The sequence below is a fragment of the Rattus norvegicus genome, chromosome X (assembly GCF_021556685.1).
Source record: "Rattus norvegicus strain SHRSP/BbbUtx chromosome X, alternate assembly SHRSP_T2T, whole genome shotgun sequence".
Lineage (NCBI taxonomy): Eukaryota > Metazoa > Chordata > Mammalia > Rodentia > Muridae > Rattus > Rattus norvegicus.
In genome coordinates this window covers 77,653,565-77,674,819 of record NC_141554.1, presented here as the reverse complement: position 1 = coordinate 77,674,819, position 21,255 = coordinate 77,653,565, and the positions used below count along the sequence as shown (strand labels likewise).

Here is a 21,255-nt window from a genome sequence, read left to right as displayed (position 1 = left end):
TCTGGTTTCCCAGGCTTGTCTGCCTCTCTGAAGGTTTAGCTCTCCCTCCCACGGGATTTGGGTGCAGAGAACTGTTTATCCGGTCTGTTTCCTTCAGGGTCCGGTGGTGTCTCTGGCAGGGGTCCTGCCGCTCCTGGGCCCTCCCCCACGGGAGTCCAGAGGCCTTATACAGTTTCCTCTTGGGCCAGGGGTGTGGGCAGGGGTGAGCAGTGTTGGTGATCTCTTCTGCTCTGCAGCCTCAGGAGTGCCCACCTGACCAGGCGGTTGGGTCTCTCTCTCACCGGGTCTGGGAGCAGAGAGCTGCTGCGGGCCGGGATCCGAGGGTGTGGGACGAAATACATCTTTCAAAGTGAAACAGACCAGCTGAACCATGAACTGCTGAGTATCCTGTCTCAACCTCCCATTTCCTCTGCACATGCTGAGATTGTAGGCAGTTATGCTTGGGCAACTGCATCCTAACTCATTCTCTTGTCAAACCCATTTACCCACTGTGCTGTCTCCCCAGCACCCCTTTGAGGTTCGTCTTTCTTCTAGGAAAGAAACCTAGGGCCTCAAACAAGCCAGGCAAGTGTTCTAATGTAGAGCATCACCCCCCCCCATCCAAGGATACATTGTTACTAAATAGCAAACTCCGAGTTCAAGCCAATTGTTTCCAAATTCATTGTTTTACCTGACATCCCAATGTCAGACATATTTAACACAGGAAAAAAAGCTGAAAAAGACTTCATAGTAGTTAGTTTGCTCTGGCAAAAGTAAAGTAAAAAGGGGGGATTTATTTTAGCCCATAGTTTGAAAGGTTCCAGTCTATCATTTTGGGGAAAGCATATTGGTGGGAGTATAAGGTTACACTGCATTGACAATAAAGGACCAGAGACACAAATACTTCACCTCAACACACTTATTTTTCACTTCTTATTCAGTCTGAGAGCCAAGTCCATGAGATGATGCTCTCCATATTTGGGGTAGATTTTTTTACAGTTAAAGCTTTCTGGGTACAGCCTCACAGACACAACCAGAAGTGTGTCTCCTAAGTGATTCCAAATCCAATTATTTTGACAAAGATTAATACTATACTTCACATTCATAAACATATGTATTTTGTTCTTTCGGTATTGTGTACCAACTCCTAATGCACGGGGACTAGACAGATCTTTGGAACTTGAAATGCCAAGAATTAGGCTATTGGTATAGTTCAGTGGGTGAATATGTACCTAGTTTATGTACAATGGAAAGAGAGACTGATCTACTTCATACCAATGAAGATGAAGCTCCATTTTGCATAATGGGTGCTAAATTTATAAGATAATCCTCAAGAGCTGGGAACATAGGTGGGAGCTGAAGACATTGCTCAGTGGTTAAAAGCACTTGCTGTTCATGCAGAGGACCCAGGTTCAATGGCCTGCACCCACATGGTAACTGCAGTTCCCAGGGATGATGTGTTTCCTTATGGCTTCCTCAGGCACAGCACACAAGTAGTGAATGTATGTGCAGGGAAACACTCATACATATAAGAAGAATACATATTTTTTTAAAAAAAACTTAAAAATAGTAGCATAACCAGCTTTATAAAAAGTTTATATATATTGATGAGCAGTAGGTCCCTAGTGGATAATTAGGAGAAATCAGTATATTTGGACGAAAGCCTAACATCTGAAGTTGACATTAATGAAAAAGGAACTATGCTTTTCAAAATGTAATGCCACGTGTCACCAGGATATTATGCTGATATCAGAGAAACTCCTAGGGGTTAATTAGGTAAACCGTGGAACCAGCTGATAAAAATTCGAATGCTAGGGTTAGATAAACCGTGAAATGAACATGTGAGTAGTTCTTAAATTTTCATCAAATATTCTGTAAACCTTGAGCAAAAAAACTATGAGACTCTTTCCTTATTCTCGTGACTCCCTCAGATATCTGCTGCACAAGCTCCGGCCCGGTTGGTGTTCATAAAGCAATGTAAGGAAAGTAAGGCGATGTATTTAACTTCAGGATCAACACCTCATTGTTAGCGCCCTGCTCAAACAGAGATGTAACTGCCTAGCTGACAAATTTCACCCTTATCATAATCTGAGGATTTCTTTCCTGAGCCAAAATGGAGATTTTAATAAGGACTCTCAATTGCTAGATCCACAACTGCTGTTCCTATTTGAATTACAGTGCATAATTGCAAGGTACTCCTCTCTCCCAATTTTCCCTCACTACCAACACAAATGCTTTTAGTCATCAACCGGTATGAAAGATGTTACAGAAAATAATCTCTTTTTAAACTAAAGAGTCTCTAACAATAGCTTTTAAAGAAGAAGAAAAAAGGTATGCTAGATAATTGCCGCAGTAACAGCTTTGGCATTTGTCTGGGGATGTGTAGCAAAGCCGCTTTACTTTCTCACTCTGCTGCTCATCTTGCTGCGTTCACAACACACTATGACATTCATTTTGAGGCACACAAGGATGCATGCGCGAGTCCCCCCTCCCCTGCGCCGACACATATACACATTTCCCACTACCTCCTAAGAGCAAACCAAACGGGGATCTACTGTCCACAGATGTTGCTAATAACAACTTCTTAATGCTGCTTCCAGCATGATTTTATCAAGGTGTTTATGAAGCACTATTTTAGAAGCTATCCCCATAATGACTATTCACATTACAACACAGAGATGACATACAGAACAACTGCATGCTTAGAAGAATTTTTTCCTTGGCATTTGGCCCATGTTCTGGTCATCTTGCAAACCTCTGCATCTGGTTAAAGAAAAGAAGAAAAGACACATAGAAGGCTTTGGGATTTCAGGGTATAAAAGTAACTCTAGTGGCTTCTGTTGCCCCCCAAGTAATCACAGCCAGATAAGTGAAGGGCTCCATTGTGCCTGTTTTCTGAAGGGAAAAAAAAGCATGTTTTCCCATTTCATTTCTACGTCAGTGAGTAGTGACAGCTCCAGGTTACAGTTCACAAGCTATTTGATTTCTCTAGTGATTTGAAACCTCACTGGAGCAACTATTTAAAAAAGATTCAGTGTCCCTGTGGTTTACAGGATGAGTATTCTAGACACAAAATTAATTGTAAAAAACTATGCCAACCAGGTATGCTGACTTGTGTTTGTAATTCCAACACTTGGGAGGATGACATAGAAGAATTGCCATGAGTTTGAGGCCACCCTTAGTTATATAGTGAGTTTCAGATCAGTTTGAACTACAATGTAAAAAACTGTCTCAAGAAATAGCCAAAGTGAGAGAGGCACAGGAGAGAGGTATGCTGCATGTTTTTTAATGCAGAACAAACTAGAGGTGCATATTCAAGAACCTTGTCTACACAGAGGGATGCACAAACATGAGCATTCTGAGTTCTCTCTGTATTTCAAGAAGAGTCACTTAAAAGCACTGGCCAAGATGTAGTTATTGTCTGCCAGGGATGTTGGAGCAAGTGATTCAGTCTTTGGTAAAGGATAAACCCTAATTTTTTATTACGTTTTAAAATGTAGTGTGTGTGTGTGTGTGTGTGTGTGTGTGTGTGTGTGTGTGTACATTAGGAGAGAGCTTGTACGAGTTGGTTCTCTTTTTCACTCACTGGGTCCTGAGGATCCAATTTAAAACATTAGGCTTAACAACTTAGCGGTCTCAACTACCCTGCACACTGAAATTTGAGAATTTCTGCAAAGCAACCCAGTAGAAGAAAAAGGGTCCTAAGTGTATGCAAACGTGTCAGAAATACTCACCATTCCCATAAGAAGTCCCATAAGAACACAAAGCTATACAACCATAATATATATGCAGAAGACTTAGTTAGGTCAGACGCATACAGGGTCTATGGTTGCCATTTCAGTTGCTATGAGCCCCTATGAGCCCTGGTTAGTTGATTCTGTGGGCCTTGTTCTCCTGGTGTCCCTGACTCTTCTGGTTCCTAGAATCCTTCCTCCCCCTCATCTGCAAGGTTCTCCTGGCTCCTCCTAGTGTTTGGCTGTGGGTCTCTGCATCTACTCCCATCATTTGCTGGACAATGTCTCTCTGATCACAGTTGGGCTAGGCACTGAACTATGAGTATGGCAGAATATCATTAGGAATCATTTCATTGGCTTTTTTCCCCAGTTGTATTTGATTCTATCCTAGAACTCTGGGCTGCCAAGCCTCTAGTTCCAACCCATACCGTGAGTGTCAGGCGTGGGCTCCCTCTGGTGGTGTGAGCCTCAAGTTAGACCACTCATTGATTGGACACTCCTACACTGCTCTAGCTAAGTTCAAGTACTATATTGAATAGATATGGAGAAAGTGAACAGCCTGGTCTTGCTCCAAACATTAGTGCAATTGCTTTGATTTTATCTCCATTTAATTTTATGTTGGCTATTTGCTTGCTGTAAATTGCCTTTATTATGTTTAGGTGTCTCTGATCTCTCCAAGACTTTTAACATAAAGGAGCACTGAATTGATTTTATCAACGGCTTTTTCAGCATCTAATGAGATGATCAGGGTTTTTTTTTTTCATTCAGTTTGTTTATATAGTGGATTATGTTGATGGATTTTCATGTGTTGGACCATTCCTTCGTCTTTGGGATGAAGCCTACTTGATCATGATGGATGATCTTTTTGCTGGGTTCTTGGATTTGTTTTTTGAGTATTTTATTGAGTGTTTTTTCATCAATGTTCATAAGAGAAATTGCTCTGTAATTTTCTTTGTTGAATCTTTGTGTGGTTTGGGTATCAGGATAATTGCAGCTTAATAAAATAAATTTGACTATGTTCTATGTTCTGTTTCTATTTTGTGGATGATTGGACTATTTTGGGGGGGTTGGAAAACTTTTAATGACTGCTTCTATTTCTGTAAAAATTATAGATGTATTTAAATTGTTTATCTGATCTTGGTTTACCTTTGGTAAGTTAAGGGTAGGTAAGTAAAGAGATATTGAGAACATTATCTATCCATTTACACTTGATTTTCCAATTTTATAGCATTTGGGTCTTTGGATTTCCTCCATGTTTATTGTTATTTCTGCCTTTTCATTTCTGATTTTGTTAATTTGGATGTTTTGTCTCTGTCTTTTAGTTAGTTGGATAAGGGCTTATCTTATTTATTTTCTCAAAGAATCAACATCTTGTTTCATTGATTCTTTGTATTGTTCTCTTGGTTTCTATTGTATTGATTTCAGCTCTGAATTTGATTATTACCTGCCATCTACTCATCTCGAGTGAGTTTACTTCTTTTTGTTCTAGAGCTTTAAGTTGTGCAGTTAAACTAATAGTATGAGATTCTCCCTAATTTCTTTTTGGAGGCACTCAGAGCTATGAATTTTCCTCAGCACTGCTTTCATTGTGTCCCATAACTTTAGGTATTTTGTGCCTTCATTTTCATTGAATTATAGAAAATCTTTAATTTCTTATTTCTTCTTTGACCCAGTAGTCACTGAGTAGAGAATTGTTCAATTCCACGAGTGTGTAGACTTTCTGTTCTTTCTGTGGTTGTTAAAGTCCAGCTTTAATCCATGGTGGTCTGATAAGATACAAGGAGTTATTTCAATTTTCTTGTAATTATTGAGGCTTGCTCTGTGACTGACTGTATGGGCAGTTTTCAAGTAGGTTCCATGAGGTTCTGAGAAGGCATATCGTTTAGTGTTTGGGTAAAACACAAAAGATATATTAGGTCCATATGTAGATATGTTAGATCCATTTTTTCACAATATCTATTAGGTCTAGTATTTATTTATATATATTATTTTTGTCTCAATGATCTGGCCATTAATGAGAGTGGATACTTTAAGTTTCCCATTATTGATATGTGAAAGGTCAATGTGTGATTTAAGCTTTAATACTTCCTTTACAAATGTGGATGCCCTTGTGTTTGGAGCATAAATTTCAAAAATTGAAATATCATCGTGTTTGATTTTTACTTTGATGTGTATGAAGAGTCCTTCACCATCACTTTTGATTCATTTTGATTTGAAGTCTATTTAATGGCAACACCAGCTTGTTTCTTAGGTCCACTTACTTGGAAACGCTTTTTACAACCCTTTACTATAAGGTAATGTTTATCTTTGATGTTGAGGTATGTTTCTTGTACGTAGCAGAAGGATGGATCCTGATTTCATATCCATTTTATCAGTCTGTGTCTTTTTATTGGGGAATTGAGTTCATTGACATTGAGAGAAAACTATGACCAATTCTTGTTAATTCTTGTTATTTTGATAGTGTGTGTGTGTGTGTGTGTGTGTGTGTGTGTGTGTGTGTGTGTGTTTCCATTCTTTTGGTTCCACTGGTGTGAGATTATTGACTATATTTTCATGTGTGTAATTAACTTCCTTGGGTTGTAGTTTTCCTTCTAGTGCCTTCTGCAGTGCTAGACTTGTGGATACATATTGTTTGTTTGACCTTGTCATGGAATATCCTGTTTTCTCCATCTATATAGATGGAATATTTTGCTGTGTATAGTAGTCTGGTCTGGCATCTGTGATTTCTTAGAGCAGCACATCTCTCTAGGCCCTTCTGGCTTTTAGAGTCTTCCTTGAGAAATCAGGTATAATCCTACGAGGTCCACCTTTATATATTACTTGACTTTTTTTTTTACAGCTTTTAATATTCTTTCTTTCTTCTGTGTTTTTAGTGTTTTCATTATTATTTGACATAGGACTTTCTTTGGACTTCAATCTATTTAGTGTCCTCTAAGCTTCTTGTACCTTTATAGACATGTCCTTTAGGTTATGAGAATTTTCTTCTTTGACTTTGTTAAAAATATTTTCTACACCTTGGAACTGGGATTCTATTTCTTCTTTTCCTTATTGATTTTTGATTTTTCATTAGTCCCAGATTTTCTGGATCTTTTGTGTTAGGAGTTTTTTAGATTTAACATTTTCTTTAACCAATATATCCATTTTTATATCATATCTTCAATATCTGAGATTTTTATCCTATAACTCACATTCTGTTGTTGAAGCTTGCCTCTGTAGTTTCTGTTCACTTCCTAGATTTTCCATTTTCAGAATTCCCTCAGCTTTTTTTTTACTTTTATTTTCATTTTTATGTCTTGAACAGTGTTATTTATTTTGTTCACCTGTTTGATTTTTCTTGGCTTTCATTAAAGGATTTACTTATTTCCTCAATTGTTTGTGTTTTCCTGGGTTTCTTTAAGAACCTTTATCATCTTCACAAAGATGGTTGGTTTTAGGGTCAATTTAATTGTGCTTCAGCTGTGTTGAAATATTCAAGTCTTGTTTTCCTAGGATACCTGGGCTTTAGTGGTGACATATTGGCCTGGCTGTTTTTAATTTTATTATTACAGTGACATCTAGGCACCTGGGTTTGTTGATTTCTGAGTAGTCTTTGTCAGAAAGGTGCTTTATTCCTCCGTTTTTGTTTCTTCTCTGGTCTTCTAACTAGAGTGTCCTGTGGTTGAGTACAGTCTCTCTGATTGACTTGGGGGCTGGACTTCTGATGGTCAGGATGGCCTCTGGTGTAGCTGGGGGGGTCCTTTTCAGGAGTTGGCGCCTGTGGTGTTGTAATAAGGAATGGAGGGCTGGTCAGGTACTAAGAAATTGGGTGTGGTCCACCAGCAAGCAGCCTATATAGGGTTCTGGGGGCTGGTGTGGCCTCTGATGGAAAAGGAGTCTTCCACCACATATATAGGCCAGGATATGGTAATAAGGAAAGGGAAGAGCTGTTGTTGAGTGTAGCCTAGGTGGTCTCTAAGGGGGAGTCTTTGTAGTCCCCTTACCTGAGCTGGGGTCTTAGCTGAGGATCTAGGTACCAGCCTGGCCTCTGATGGAGGACAAGGCTTCTGCCAATGGTGGGAGCCAGTATAGTGTCAAGGAGAGGAGGGGCTGTTGTGTGTAATCTGGGCAGACACTGTTAGAATGTTTATGGTCCACTAGTAGTGGGTTTACCTGGGGATCTTGCTGTGGCCTCTTTTGGGACACAGGGCTTCAGCCAGAGGTGAGGGGTGGGATAGAGTGATGAGGAGAGAAGAGACTATTGGAGGGGGAGCTGTTACCTGTGTTTTTGAGTGCTGATGTGGCCTCTGGTGTAATAAGGGGCTGACACAGGAGATACAGGACTGGATATGGTGACAAGGAGAGGAAGAGCTGTTGGAGGTATGTGGTCTACGGGTGGCTTACCTAAGGATCTGGGTGCTGGAGTGAGCTCTGGTGGAGGAGCAAAATGTGTAAGTTTTACTGATGGCAATTTAACAATAGCTGTGGAGTCCAGTTTGAATGGATATACATCTGCAAAGCAACTCTTATACTAAGGCTCAGGGAGCATTGCGGATGAAGGGGCAGAAAGATTGTAAGGGACAAAGATCAGGGGGGTTTGTATGAAATTATGTGTCCTAGTAATATCGGAAGCTGTACCCATAATGTCGCACAAACACAACTCTACAAACATGAGATGAACAAGGACAACAACAATTGACATGCCAAAGGGAAAAGGGAAAAAGCGCAGAAACTACACAAAGAACAGGAGGCAACTAAGGAATCCCGAGAGCAGTCTGTTCCGTGGAAGCAGCACACCATTTCGCTGTTCAATTCCAAATGCTCAGCCCTGAAAACCTGCATACAAGTGACCTTCAAAATACTGAGCAGTTACATTCAGGAATATCTATTTTTTCAGGGACCATATTAATTATGTATCTGGAATAGGCAGGAACAGCTTGTCTGTAAAAAGAAGCTGGTTGTTAATTAAGGATTAAATAATGGTTATTAGCACAGTTGGGTTGACCTGTGTAGATTAAGTATGATTTTTTTTTTGAAGCTTAAAAGAAATTTTAAACAAATTGAAAATAATTAGAACAATTTTGGGTTGAAAAGCATGAACATAGTTTCAGGTGTTCCTGTTAGGGAGAAAAATAAACATTTAAATAAAGAAGCATGAAAATTTTGGGTTAAAAGGCATGATCACTGTTTCAGGTGTTACTGTCAGAAGAACACGCATTTAAACAAAGAAGCATGAATTCTTGGGTTAAGGGTTTCAGGTGTGTTTTTCCAATTCTCAGTAGCAAGAGCTCATCTACTATGGTTTGCTTGGTGGGCTCTTTTCGCCTAAGTGGAGGGTGGGAGAGCCTGCTCTGCCACAGACACTGGCCTTTAGCTCGAGGTCCTTTTTTACCCCATGTATGTTTTTTCTTGGCTGGTATTGCTACAGTGTTTGTGCTTTTTAACCCAAAATTGTTCTAAAATTGTCAAATTTGTTTAAAATTTCTTAAAGCTTCAAAAAAAATCATATTAATTTACTCCCCACAAGTCAAACCAACTACGCTAATAACCATTATTTAATCCTTAATTAATAAAATAATACTGTCTACTTAAGCCAGTTTCCTTTTATAGACAATCTGTTCCTGCTATCCCAGATACATAATTAATATGATATTTTCTTCCTCAGCCATTTAAAGCAGTTAAATTCCCAACTCTTCCGTCTGCTTTCCTTAATACAACACAGGTAACTTTCCACCTAAAAAATTCCTTCCAGGACTAAATTCATCAAGCACCCTTGCCTTTTTTCTAGGACCATAACAACAGACCATGATGTGTTCCCAAGCAAACTGTCACAGGCTTAACATGTACATTACCCCTTCCTCCTGTGCAGACATGCTCCTACTGCGGTTCTGCTTCCATTATGATTATTCTACAGGTTTATCTCTACAAAAGGGGGGAAGACAGCACCGCCACCACATCTGCAGGACACTTAAAACTCAATAATGAAAGTTTCCCCCACGGAGGTTCTTAATGAGAGGGACATTGCTTGTCCAAACTGTTTACTCATGATGAAGATGGGACATCCAGTTTGCTCAGGGTACCAGAGATTAAACATCTTTTGAGGAAGAAATGTTCAGGAAGGAAACTTATTGGCTAAATCCTTGGGGCCGGCCCATTTAGATACCTCATTAATATAAAGAACTCTGGGTTCTATGTTACTCAACTAGTTGTCAAGGTCCTTATGTGGGGTGTTGTGATCACGTGCTCCAGGACAGGAATTGCCAGGGTTTCTTAATCTGCTTGGCCTTTCCAGATTTTTGTCTGATGAGAGAGTTCCACTTGCCACACAAGTATACGGGATAATTTGGAGGAAGGAAAGGTGGACATGTAATTATGTTAAAATATCAAAAATAAAAGAAACAATAGAAAAAGGCATACCTTTTGGCCTAGCGATTCTGATTCAGGGAATCTACTCTATAGATTTCCTTTTGGTTGGTTTGTTTGTTTGTTGTTTGAGACAGGGTTTTTCCATGTACCCTTGGCTGTTCTGGAACTCACTCTGTAGACCAGGCTAGCATCAAACTTAGAGATCTACATGCCCAAGTGTCAGGATCAAAGGTGTGTGACAACACCACTCTATTGTTTCTATAGATGTTTATACATGTGCTGATAATGTACATATAAAATATTCATGGAACCACTATTTGTATTAGCAAGAGAAAGCAAAAATTCAATGTGTAATAAAGATGGTCTGCTTCAATAGAGTATATAATGCATCTTTGCAATAGAATCCCATGCAACTATTTTTTGAGAATTTTATAAATGTGTACAATGTGTTTTGATAAAAAATCTGCCTCCCACTCCTGTCCCTCCAACCTACACCACTCACCAAATTTCTCTTCCATCTCCATATACTCACTTTTTCTTTAACAGACAGAATGATCTTATAGTACCTGTGCCTATGCACATGGGTATAGGGCCACTCACTAGATCATGAACAGTCTATTAGGGATCTCATCTCTGAAAGAAACTGACTTTGGTTCCCTCAACTGCCACCAACTACCAGCATCTCCTCAGCTCAGGGGACCTCTTGGTCCCCTCCCCAGTACATGTTGGGGGTTGAGTGGCTTAATCTTGTATACGTCTTATGCAACCATAGCTCTATGAGTTCTTATGTGCAACAGCCCTCTTGTCAGAAGCCAATGTTTTTAGATCAATCCTTTCTAACCTCTGGCTCTTTTATAATATGACTGCACTCCCACACATAACGGTACCTTAGCCTTTGCAGGAAGGCATATGATAGAGATGTTCCATTTAAGGCTGAGCACTGCATTTACTTAAGAAAATAAGAAAGATCACTCTTTCCAAGTTATATAAAGTGAAATAATTCCAGATAAAATAAGCAATAAAGAAGGATGTAGCAAAATATTGTGTACGGACTACTTCTCTATGTCTGCCACAACACCCTGGGCCATTTTATAAACATAAACTCTGAAGTCATGGCTTAGAATATAACTGAATAGGATAAGACTTTCATTGGATACTCCTCTATGTCAAGTTTTAAACTGTAGGAATCTTTAACTTTTCACCAAAAAAGACAGTTAAATTTTTAAATGTCATAGAGATGCTTGCTGGTTGCTTGTATTTATATAAACATGTGAGAAAATCTGGAATGATCCATACCCTTGACATGAAGAAGTGAAATATCCATGTGGAGTAAACCGTTGGCTTTTATTCTGTGTGGGAAATCGAGGTTTCATAATCTTACATGTGAACTGACTTGTACAAAAGGGCTGGGACTGAAAGAGTAGATGTATGAAAGACTCAACCTTGTTGTTAATTTGGCCTTGAATTACATCATTCTCTTGAGTCTTTTTGATGGATTGACATAAGATCATACCACTCAGGGCCTTGAAACACTGAAGTAATTTTTCATCTTGTAACCAGCTCTCTGGAGAATACAAAAACTGAGCTGTTTAAAAGAAAAAAATATGAGAAGACAGGCAGGAGAGTCATGTGGACATCCATTTCAAAGGTACAACTTATACTTCTGAGTTGTGTAGTCAATGGAGCTACTGAAAACAACTTTGGACTTAGAGACAGAAGTTCCGTATTTTATGTCAGGGTACATATTACAGACTGTGTGACCATGGTTAATGAGTTCTCTGTCTGACAGTGAATTACCGGCCCTATACTGTTATCTATCTCAACAAAGTTACTGAGAAAATAATATGAGGTGACATATATAAAAATATGTTGTAGGCTGGCCCAATGGCTCAGTGGTGAAAGTGCTTGCAGCCAGGCCCAGTGTCCTGCATTTTCTCCCTGGAACCCAAATGGTAAAAGGAGATGACTGATCCCCACAAATTGTCTTCTATGTGCTATAGCATGTATATACATACACAGACACACACACACACACACACACACACACACACACACACACACACTAAATTAATATTTTTTTTAAAAAACATGCTGTAAACTCTAATGAAGTGCACATTGTATCATAGCCTTTTCCTACCTGTGGTGGAAGAGATAATGACAACAACTAAAACAGCTTTCATAGATTGACATAAAGAGAAGTTCATCTCTTTATTCACAGAATGACAGGAAAACTTTGAAAGGATAGAACTTCCAGAAATTCTCTGGTTCAAACTTTGGTGTTCTGCATGTATTCTTATCTGTGCATGGAAAATAGTAGCACTCAGCATTTCATAGTAATACCAGAGAGTCCACAGTAATAGGAGAAAAGGGACATATGTTGCTTACTTTTGTTCTTGTGAACTCTGAAAAGGATGGATTAAAAGTGTTAACATCTTTTTTTTTTATTTCAGTTATCTACCTCATACTCTATCATGCCATTTTTGTGTTCTTTGCATGGACCTACTGGAAGTCTATCTTTACACTCCCACAGCAGCCCAACCAGAAGGTAAGAATATTTGTTGCTTCAAAAAGCTAAGAACAAAAGAAACTAAAGATACCAATAAAACCAGAAGAGATGGAAAGGAAGAATAAATAGCTTTCCTATTCAAAAGAAATTCAGGCCGTTTTGTCTTTTTTTTTTTTTCCAGACAAGGTCTTTCTGACTTGTCCAAGCTGGCCTTTAACTTCTAGACTACAGTCACCCTCCTTCACTCCCCCTGAATAACTGGGACCAAGGATAAACAGAAAGGGAATCCCTCTGAGGAATTAAGGATATACTAGGCTATTGCAGGAGTTTGTGAAATCATCAGCCTTGGGTATCTTTAAGACTAGAAACCCATTGTCTGTACTGGGAATCTGATTAAAACAAAAAGCCACTTTGATTATCAGACCTCATCTAGTTAAATTCTATGAAGTTGTATTATTTTATAATGACACCCAACAAGAAACTAGAAGGCAACTATGAGAAAAAATTCAATTGTGAATCCAACCCTTTTAAGGTGTGGTCTCTTGAATCCATGTGTTTGTTGCACTATTTTTCCCCCCATCTTTATTAACTTGAGTATTTCTTATTTACATTTCAATTGTTATTCCCTTTCCCGGTTTCCGGGCCAACATCCCCCTAACCCCTCCCCCTCCCCTTCTCTACGGGTGTTCCCCTCCCCATCCTCCCCCCATTACCACCCTCCCCACAACAATCACGTTCACTGGGGGTTCAGTCTTGGCAGGACCAAGGGCTTCCCCTTCCACTGGTGCTCTTACTAGGCTATTCATTGCTACCTATGAGGTTGGAGCCCAGGGTCAGTCCATGTATAGTATTTGGGTAGTGGCTTAGTCCCTGGAAGCTCTGGTTGGTTGGCATTGTGGTTCATATGGGGTCTCAAGTCCCTTCAAGCTCTTTCAGTCCTTTCTCCGATTCCTTCAACGGGGGTCCTATTCTCAGTTCAGTGGTTTGCTGCTGGCATTCGCCTCTGTATTTGCTGTATTCTGGCTGTGTCTCTCAGGAGAAATCTACATCCGGCTCTTGTCAGCCTGCACTTCTTTGCTTCATCCATCTTATCTAGTTTGGTGGCTGTATATGTATGGGCCACATGTGGGGCAGGCTCTGAATGGGTGTTCCTTCTGTCTCTGTTCTAAACTTTTGTTGCACTATTTTTAAGAGTTCAGAAAAATGATCATCTCGGGCCTTTTTTGCCTGTAACTATTTTAAAAGAAATTAGATTTGGAAGTAAAAAAGAAATAATGGGAAAGACCTTACCAAAGCTATTAAAACAGAAAAAATATACTATTCTTAGCTGTCTCCTTCATTGATCAAAATGATACAAAATAAAAAATTAAAGCACATAGGAAGATAGCATACAGAAAGAAAGTAGTGAGCAAAGTGACAAGTATCTTTTCTACTGAATGCTTAAAATACAAATGGATTAATTTTTCCACTTAAAAGGCTGAGATTGCTGGATATGGTTGCTCATCTTGTAATCCCAGAATTCTAGAGACTGAAACAGGAAGATTGCCACAAATTTGAGGCCAATCTAAGGTACAGAGTGAGACTTTATCTAAAAAAAAGTAATAAAATAAATAACACTAAAATAAATAATACTTAAAATATTACAGGACAAGGTATGGTGACACATACCTATAATACCAGTACTCTGGAGGCGGAGGCCAGTAGATGTCTGTGAATTTGAGGGCAGCCTGGTCTTACATAGAGAGTTCCACAACTAGAGCTGCATAATGTTTCAAAAAATGGACTATAAAAGTCTAAGATTGACAAACTAGACTAAAATCATATCTATTTAATCTGTCTATAATACAGTTAACATTAGTACCAAATACCTAAATAATTTCACAGTAAATGGTTAGAAAAATATAAGCAAATAGTAATAAAAATTAAGGGTATCTATGTTAATTTCAAACAAGAGATTTCCATAGGGAAGAAAGGAAGGGAAGTAAGAAAGAGAGAGAGAGGGACTGGAGTGGCAGTTCAGAGATACAGAGTTTCTCTGGCATATGTGAGGCTCTGTGTTTGATCTATCACACAATAAAAGATTTTCTTTGAAGAGAGTTAAGTCAATCACAAGAGAAAATGAAGTATAATATGTATTGAAAGGGGGTCAAAATGCTGTATTTGAGTCAGCAAAAGAGCATTTGGCAAGCAAGTTCTTGAATTGGATATCCAGCACCACAAAAAATAAAGCTTCAACTGATTAATATATTAAAGTTTGTTTAATGAACCTGAAAAATAAAAACAAAACGTGGGGGAATTCTGTTCTACACTAATAGTTAAAAGACATTAGTTCTTAATGGAAGCAAATACACCCATAGCCAACCATTAGGCAGAACTCAGGGAAGCCCGTGGAAGAGGAGGAAGAAGGATTAGAGGAGTCAGAAGAATCAAGGACACCATGAGAACATAGCACATAGCCCAGAGTCCACAGAATCAATTAAACAGGGCTCATAGGGGATCACAGGGACTAAAGCAACAATCATAGAACCTCTTTGGGCCTAACCTAGGGTTTCTGCTATATTTTATGATTGGGTATCTTGGTGTTCTTGTGGGACTCCTACAGGGGGAGTAGGGGTGTGTGACTCTTTTGCCTACTTTTGAGACTCTTTCCTCCTACTGGGTTGCCTTGTCCAGCCTCCATATGAGGGGATGGCCCTAGTCTTGCTGCAACCTGATATGCCATGCTCAGTTGATATCCCTGGGAGGGGCCCTTTTCTGAAGGAGTAGTGGGGGTGGGCACTGGGAAGAGAGGAGAGAGAGAAAACTGCATTCTGGATTAAATTTATGAGAAACATTACTTCTGCATGTTTAATAGTGTGTATGTAGAGTAAGTAGGCAGAAGATTAAAAGTAAATGAAGGATCTGCAAAGATATGTATAACAATCTATTCCCAAATAGCCAGATATACATTTTCACACTGCATATAGAACATTTTCCAATACAGACAATCCACTAGGCTACCAAAGAAGTTGATACAATTAAAATATGGAAACCATCTAAGTGCATGAAATAAAACTAGAAGTTAATACAATGAAGAAAGCTACAGATTCACAAGTGTGGGGAAATTAAGCATATTCTTTTATTAATTCTTAGAATATTTCATATAATGTATTTTGATTGTACCTCAACTGCTCCCAGATCCAACCCCATGCCCCACCCATCCAACCTTGTGGCCTCAGACTTTCTCATACTTTAAAAAAATCAAGTCCTTTGGGCTACCCATGTACTACTCTTTAGTGTTTGGCCATCTGTGGAAGGTGGTTGGCCTACCAGGGACTACACCCTTTTAAAGAAAAAAGTTGATTCTCTCTCCCAGAAGCTATCAATTGCTGGCATCTCCTCAGCTATAGACAGGACTTCTTTCCTCCTCCCCTTTCCAAGCTGGGATTTTGTCTGGCTTGAGTTTACCCAGTTTTGTGCATGGCCTCCACAAGAGCTCTGAATTCATGTGTGTAATGGCCCCGTTGTGTATTTAAAAATGCTGCTTTCTGTAGGCATTTACAACCACTGTTATGATCTTTCTGCCCCCCTTTTCTTCAGTGATCCCTGAACCTTGAGAAAGGAGAGTGGAAAGTCAGTGTCCCATTTAGGGCTTAGAATTCTGTAGTTACTCATTCTCTACACCTTGATCATTAAGCATACTCTGAACTAATGGATCAAATAGGAATTATCAGAAATTTTAAAAATACTTTGAGAGGGGTGAAAGTGAGATATGACATAATAAAAATTATAGGATGCAATCAAGCAGTGCTCACAGGAAAATTTATAGTTGTAAACACATTTAAAGGAAGAACTATCTCAAATAATCTATTTTGATGTTTTAGATAACTGTATAATGAAGAGTGACCTAAATTTGAAGGTAAAATAAACGACAGCAGGTAAATCAACCAAACAGTAAGACAATCAGCCAAAGCATAAAAGACAGTGTTCAGTTCAAACAATTGTTGTGTCCAGTGTGCAGAATACATAAAGAAGTCTTATAATTCAACAACTAAAGATAACCCAGTTGTGAAATGCAGAAAGATCCTAAATCAACATTTTTTCTCCAAAGAATATATATAATTGTTTGTTAAGGACACGAAAAATTCTTGAGCCTCACTACCAATTTAAAGAGATGCAAATCTAGACACCAAAACCACCAAGAAGGAAAACAATGAATGAATGAATGAATGAATAAAAAATATCAAATATTGGCAAGAATGTGAAGTATTCACAATTCATTCAAATTTGACTGAGACTGTAGACTGGTAAATATGCTATGCAAAATAGCTATGCTTTTCCTCATAAGGTTAAATATGAAGTTGCCATGTGACCCAAATGTTTCATTCATAGTTATATACTCAAAATAATGAAAAGGAGGTATTCAAATAAATACATATGCACAAATTTTTATTGCAGCACTATTCACCATAGCCAAAAGATAGAAACGACTCAATTATTTGTCAGTGCCAGTGGAAAAAGAGTCTGAGGAAGTATTATATGTCTGCATTGTATATACACACACACCAGAATCTCTTCATCCATAAAAGATAATGCAGTACTGACAGATGATACAACATAGGTGAACCTTGAAATGTGGCCATTGAAAGACACAAACACCAAAGGCCGTACTGTTCGGAAGGCAGATTCAGACAGAAACCTATACAGTAGATATTGGTTGCAGTCTGCCTAGACAGAAGAAAGAAGGGCAGGTAATAAAATAAAGGGTTTTCTCTCTGGTGATGACCTGTTTCAGAACTAAGTCGTTTTGTTTGCACCACAGTATGAGTGTGCTAAATGCCACTGAATTTGTGAACTGTAACATGTACCTCATAAAATAAAATACCGTCTTATCTTAATATAAATTAAGTAGCCCCTTCATATTATGTATGAAAGCTTCTAGGTCAGTACAAAGGCTAAGTGGTTAGAAATTCTGTAGACCTAAACCTGACGCCTGACGCAATAATGCTAGTTTTTAATCAAGTGCTGCAAATATCTAATGCTTATGACTATCTTTCATTTTTTATGTTTATCTTTAATCTCTTTTTTTACAGTCCAGTCATTATCCCCCTCCTGGTCCACCCTCTGATAGTTCCTGATCCTACTCTTCCTTGCCTCTGTCTACAAAAGGATGTCCTCACTTCCCCCATCCCACCCCACCCCTTGCCAGACCACCCCACTCCCTGGGGTTTCAAGTCTCTCGAGGGTTAGGCATATCTTCTCTCACTGAGTCCAGACCATGCAGTCCTCCACTATATATGTGACTGGGGCCTCTGGCTAGCTGGTGTATGCTGCCTGGTTGGTGGCTCAGTGTCTGAGAGATCTCAGGGGTACAGGTTAGTTGAGACTGCTTGTCTTCTTATGGGGTTGCTCTCCTCAGATTATTCCAGCCTTTCCCTAATTCAACCACAGGGGTCCACTTCAGTCCACTGGTTGGGTGTAAGTATCTACATCTGTCAGTCAGCTGCTTATTGGGCCTCTCAGAGGACGGTCATGCTACACTCATGTCTGTAAGTACACCATAGCATCAGTAATAGTCAGGCCTTGGAGCCTCCCCTTGAGATGGATTCCAAGTTGGACCTGTCACTGGACTTCCTTTCCCTTGGTCTCTTCTCCATTTTGTCCTTGAAGTTCTTTTAGACAGGAACAATTCTGGGTCAGAGTTTTTGACTGTGGGAGGACAACCTCATCCCTCCACTTGATGCCCTGTTTTTCCACAAGAGGCAGACTCTACAAGTTCCCTCTCTCCACTGTTGGGGATTTCATCTAATGCTCCTCCCTTTGAGTTCTGAGAGTCTCTTACCTCCCAGGTCTCTGTCACATTGTAGAGGGTGCTCCCACCTCCCACCCCCCAAGGTTGCATATTTACATGCATTCTGCTGGCCCTTATGGCGTCACTCCTGCCCTCCCCCCAGTACCTGATTATGTTCCCCTTTTAATGCCTACACCTTTATCGTTTTCAATTTGTAAAAATGGAGAGTTCTTTGGGTCTACTTAATGGCCACAATATTAATTTCTCTAACACAACATTCCAATCTGTCACCTGTTGTCTCATCCAAAAATGCATTTATTAGCTCACTGCTTTATAATCTATAGTAAGGCTTAGATAGTGTCAGAAATGTGCTATCTGTGCCAGCCCTCTTGTTCAAATCTATTTGTTGAATGACCACAAAGTATTTGTCACATCTAAATAGAAATAACTCTGCCTGTGCCCTTCAAATAGTGTGCAGACCCATGAGAAAGTTACATTCACAAGGCGGCCTCAAAGATTAGTCCTTAGCACTGTCATGAGGTGCTACTTTGAATTATCAAAATTTAAATGAAAATCTAAAACTTTTGGGATTTTCGTTAGTATCATTGTACTTATAAATAAAACAAAACAACCAGGTTTTTCTGTATCAGTTTACAGTATTTACTTATTATATCCTTATTGGATGTATCTACCTAGTATACATCAGAACTCAGGGCTAATAATTAAATGCTTATAAATGTACCATATTTATTATGACAACCTCAAATATCTTGTATGCCTTTCCATATATTCTCAGGAGGACATTTAATTCTTACTCTGATTGAGACTGGCATGATACAACAAAACATACCATGGATAGAGTTCTATTTTTAATTTACTTTTTATTTTTAACATTTATTTGTATGTGTGAGTATATGTGTGTGTGCATGAGTGCGTCCATGTGTGTGTGTGTGTGTGTGTGTGTGTGTGTGTGTGTGTGAGAGAGAGAGAGAGAGAGAGAGAGAGAGAGAGAGAGAGAGAGAGACTTCATAGCTGCACAGCCTAATCTCAGCATTCTTGTACATGTCTTTTGGTATATTTACACTTATGTTCAGCCACATATATTTATTTGTCTTGGCTAATGTAACTAGGAGTGGGATTGCTAGGTCATACCACTGATATGCATGTAGCTTTAGATAGTGCTTAAGTTATCCAAACTGGACAATAAATCCATACTCTCACCAAGTTCTTCTGTCCTTCAAAATGCACCATAAAAGGACCAAAACAAAAGGTACATATTGTTACAAAAAATATTCAACAAGTGTAGAATCTGTAATATATAAAAGGTTGTCACAATTCAGCCTAAAAAGACAATATCATATTTTTCTCAATTTTGTTAACTGCTTAAGAATTTCATACAATTTTGATCATATTCACCCCTCCTATATTCCACCTAGAACCATTATCCTTGGCCTACCTGTCTACCCAATCAGGTCCTCTTTTTTTCTTTAAACCCATCAAGTGCAGTTTGTGTTATTCATATATTCTTAGATGTGTGGCTTCACTGAAGCATAGCCAAACCACCAGAGACTTCATCCTGGAAGGAAACTGACTAAAAACCTAATTATTATGGTGGACAAAAGGCTCGAATATGTATTTCAAGAGTATACCCCAAATGTCCCAATGAAGTCATGAAAGGTGTTCATTATTAGGAGTAGCTGTAAATGTACTAAGTAAAGCATAATAAGGTATTATGTATTAAGAGTTTAATTCAAATGACTGGTAATATCAAATAGATTTAAATGATTAATTAGAATTCTAAATAATACTTTGAGTTACTTGTTAGTACCCAACAATTCTACTCCAATCTTCTGAAATCAGTATCATTTCTTTTATTTTACGGAGAGAAAGTTCAGATCAAGAATGCCTAATTCCTGAAAGTTATTTTCTATTTTAAGTCCATGAGAAAGCTCACACCAGAAATTCCCACCATCGAGACTTTCTTTTTCCATCTGTCTACTCTTTTGTGTAGACTTAGGAAAAGTTTTCAAATCTATATTGCCTTAATTAGGTTACCTTAGGCAATATTATCAAAATGTAGCATTAAATTGACAAAAAGTCCTGTATCAGCTATTGAGGATATCCAAAATTCCACTCATTTGCAAAATTATAATATTCAGACAATGTCACAAGCCATCCAGCTTCTCTGAGTGTTATCCGCATTATGAACCTATAAAAAAGTAATTGGCACTCAACAAACCTGACTGCTCATTGAGGGGATCCTGGCAGCAATGTGTTAGACGCCTGTGTATACCATCATACATGGTATAATGGAATGGAAAAATTACAAGTTTTGGAGTTAGATGAAGTACATTGGGGAGCAGCTTTGCTACTTATAAGTTGATTGAATACAACCATGGACAAGGTACTTAATCTGTCTAAATGTTATTTTTTTTTAATTTAAAGAAGAATGTCACCTATCTCATATAACACTTAGCCAAAAAAATGTCTAAGACAAACTGATATTTGAAATGCAAGGGCAGATAATACTTTCATTTAGGTAGTTATGGTTGTTTTCAATGCTTTCTGGGAACCTGAAAAAGTAAACATTACCCATTCTGTTTCCAGTTCCACTTGTCCTATACAGACAAGGAGCGCTATAAAAATGAAGAGAGACCTGAGGTCCAGAAGCAGATGCTTGTGGATATGGCCAAGAAGCTACCAGTGTACACAAGAACCGGGAATGGAGGTCAGTTCATCATCTCTGCCAGGGAGTCAGTTAGCAGGAATGTAAGGAACACCAAGTCATATGAGTTGTCAGACTACCGTCCTTTTCCTCTCATCTCCTCAAAACTACATTTCATTATACAAATTCTCACATGCCTCTTGGGAAATTTGTAAATAACTGTAATATCAGTGGTTCTACCACTACCATTTTATTATTC

General features: G+C 38.7%; 1 protein-coding gene across 2 annotated transcripts in view; it reads left to right on the top strand.

Annotated features, from left to right (window-relative positions):
• Zdhhc15 (zDHHC palmitoyltransferase 15) overlaps positions 1 to 21,255 on the top strand; it is a 136,705-nt gene that overhangs the window by 57,289 nt on the left and 58,161 nt on the right. For both annotated transcript variants that reach the window (XR_015646288.1, NM_001039101.1), the window contains exons 3-4: positions 12,506 to 12,600; positions 20,939 to 21,059. Coding sequence is in view for 1 of the 2 variants with exons in the window: in NM_001039101.1 (NP_001034190.1) it covers positions 12,506 to 12,600; positions 20,939 to 21,059 (216 nt within the window). In the remaining variant the exon portion in view is untranslated. The remainder of the gene's footprint in view (positions 1 to 12,505; positions 12,601 to 20,938; positions 21,060 to 21,255) is intronic.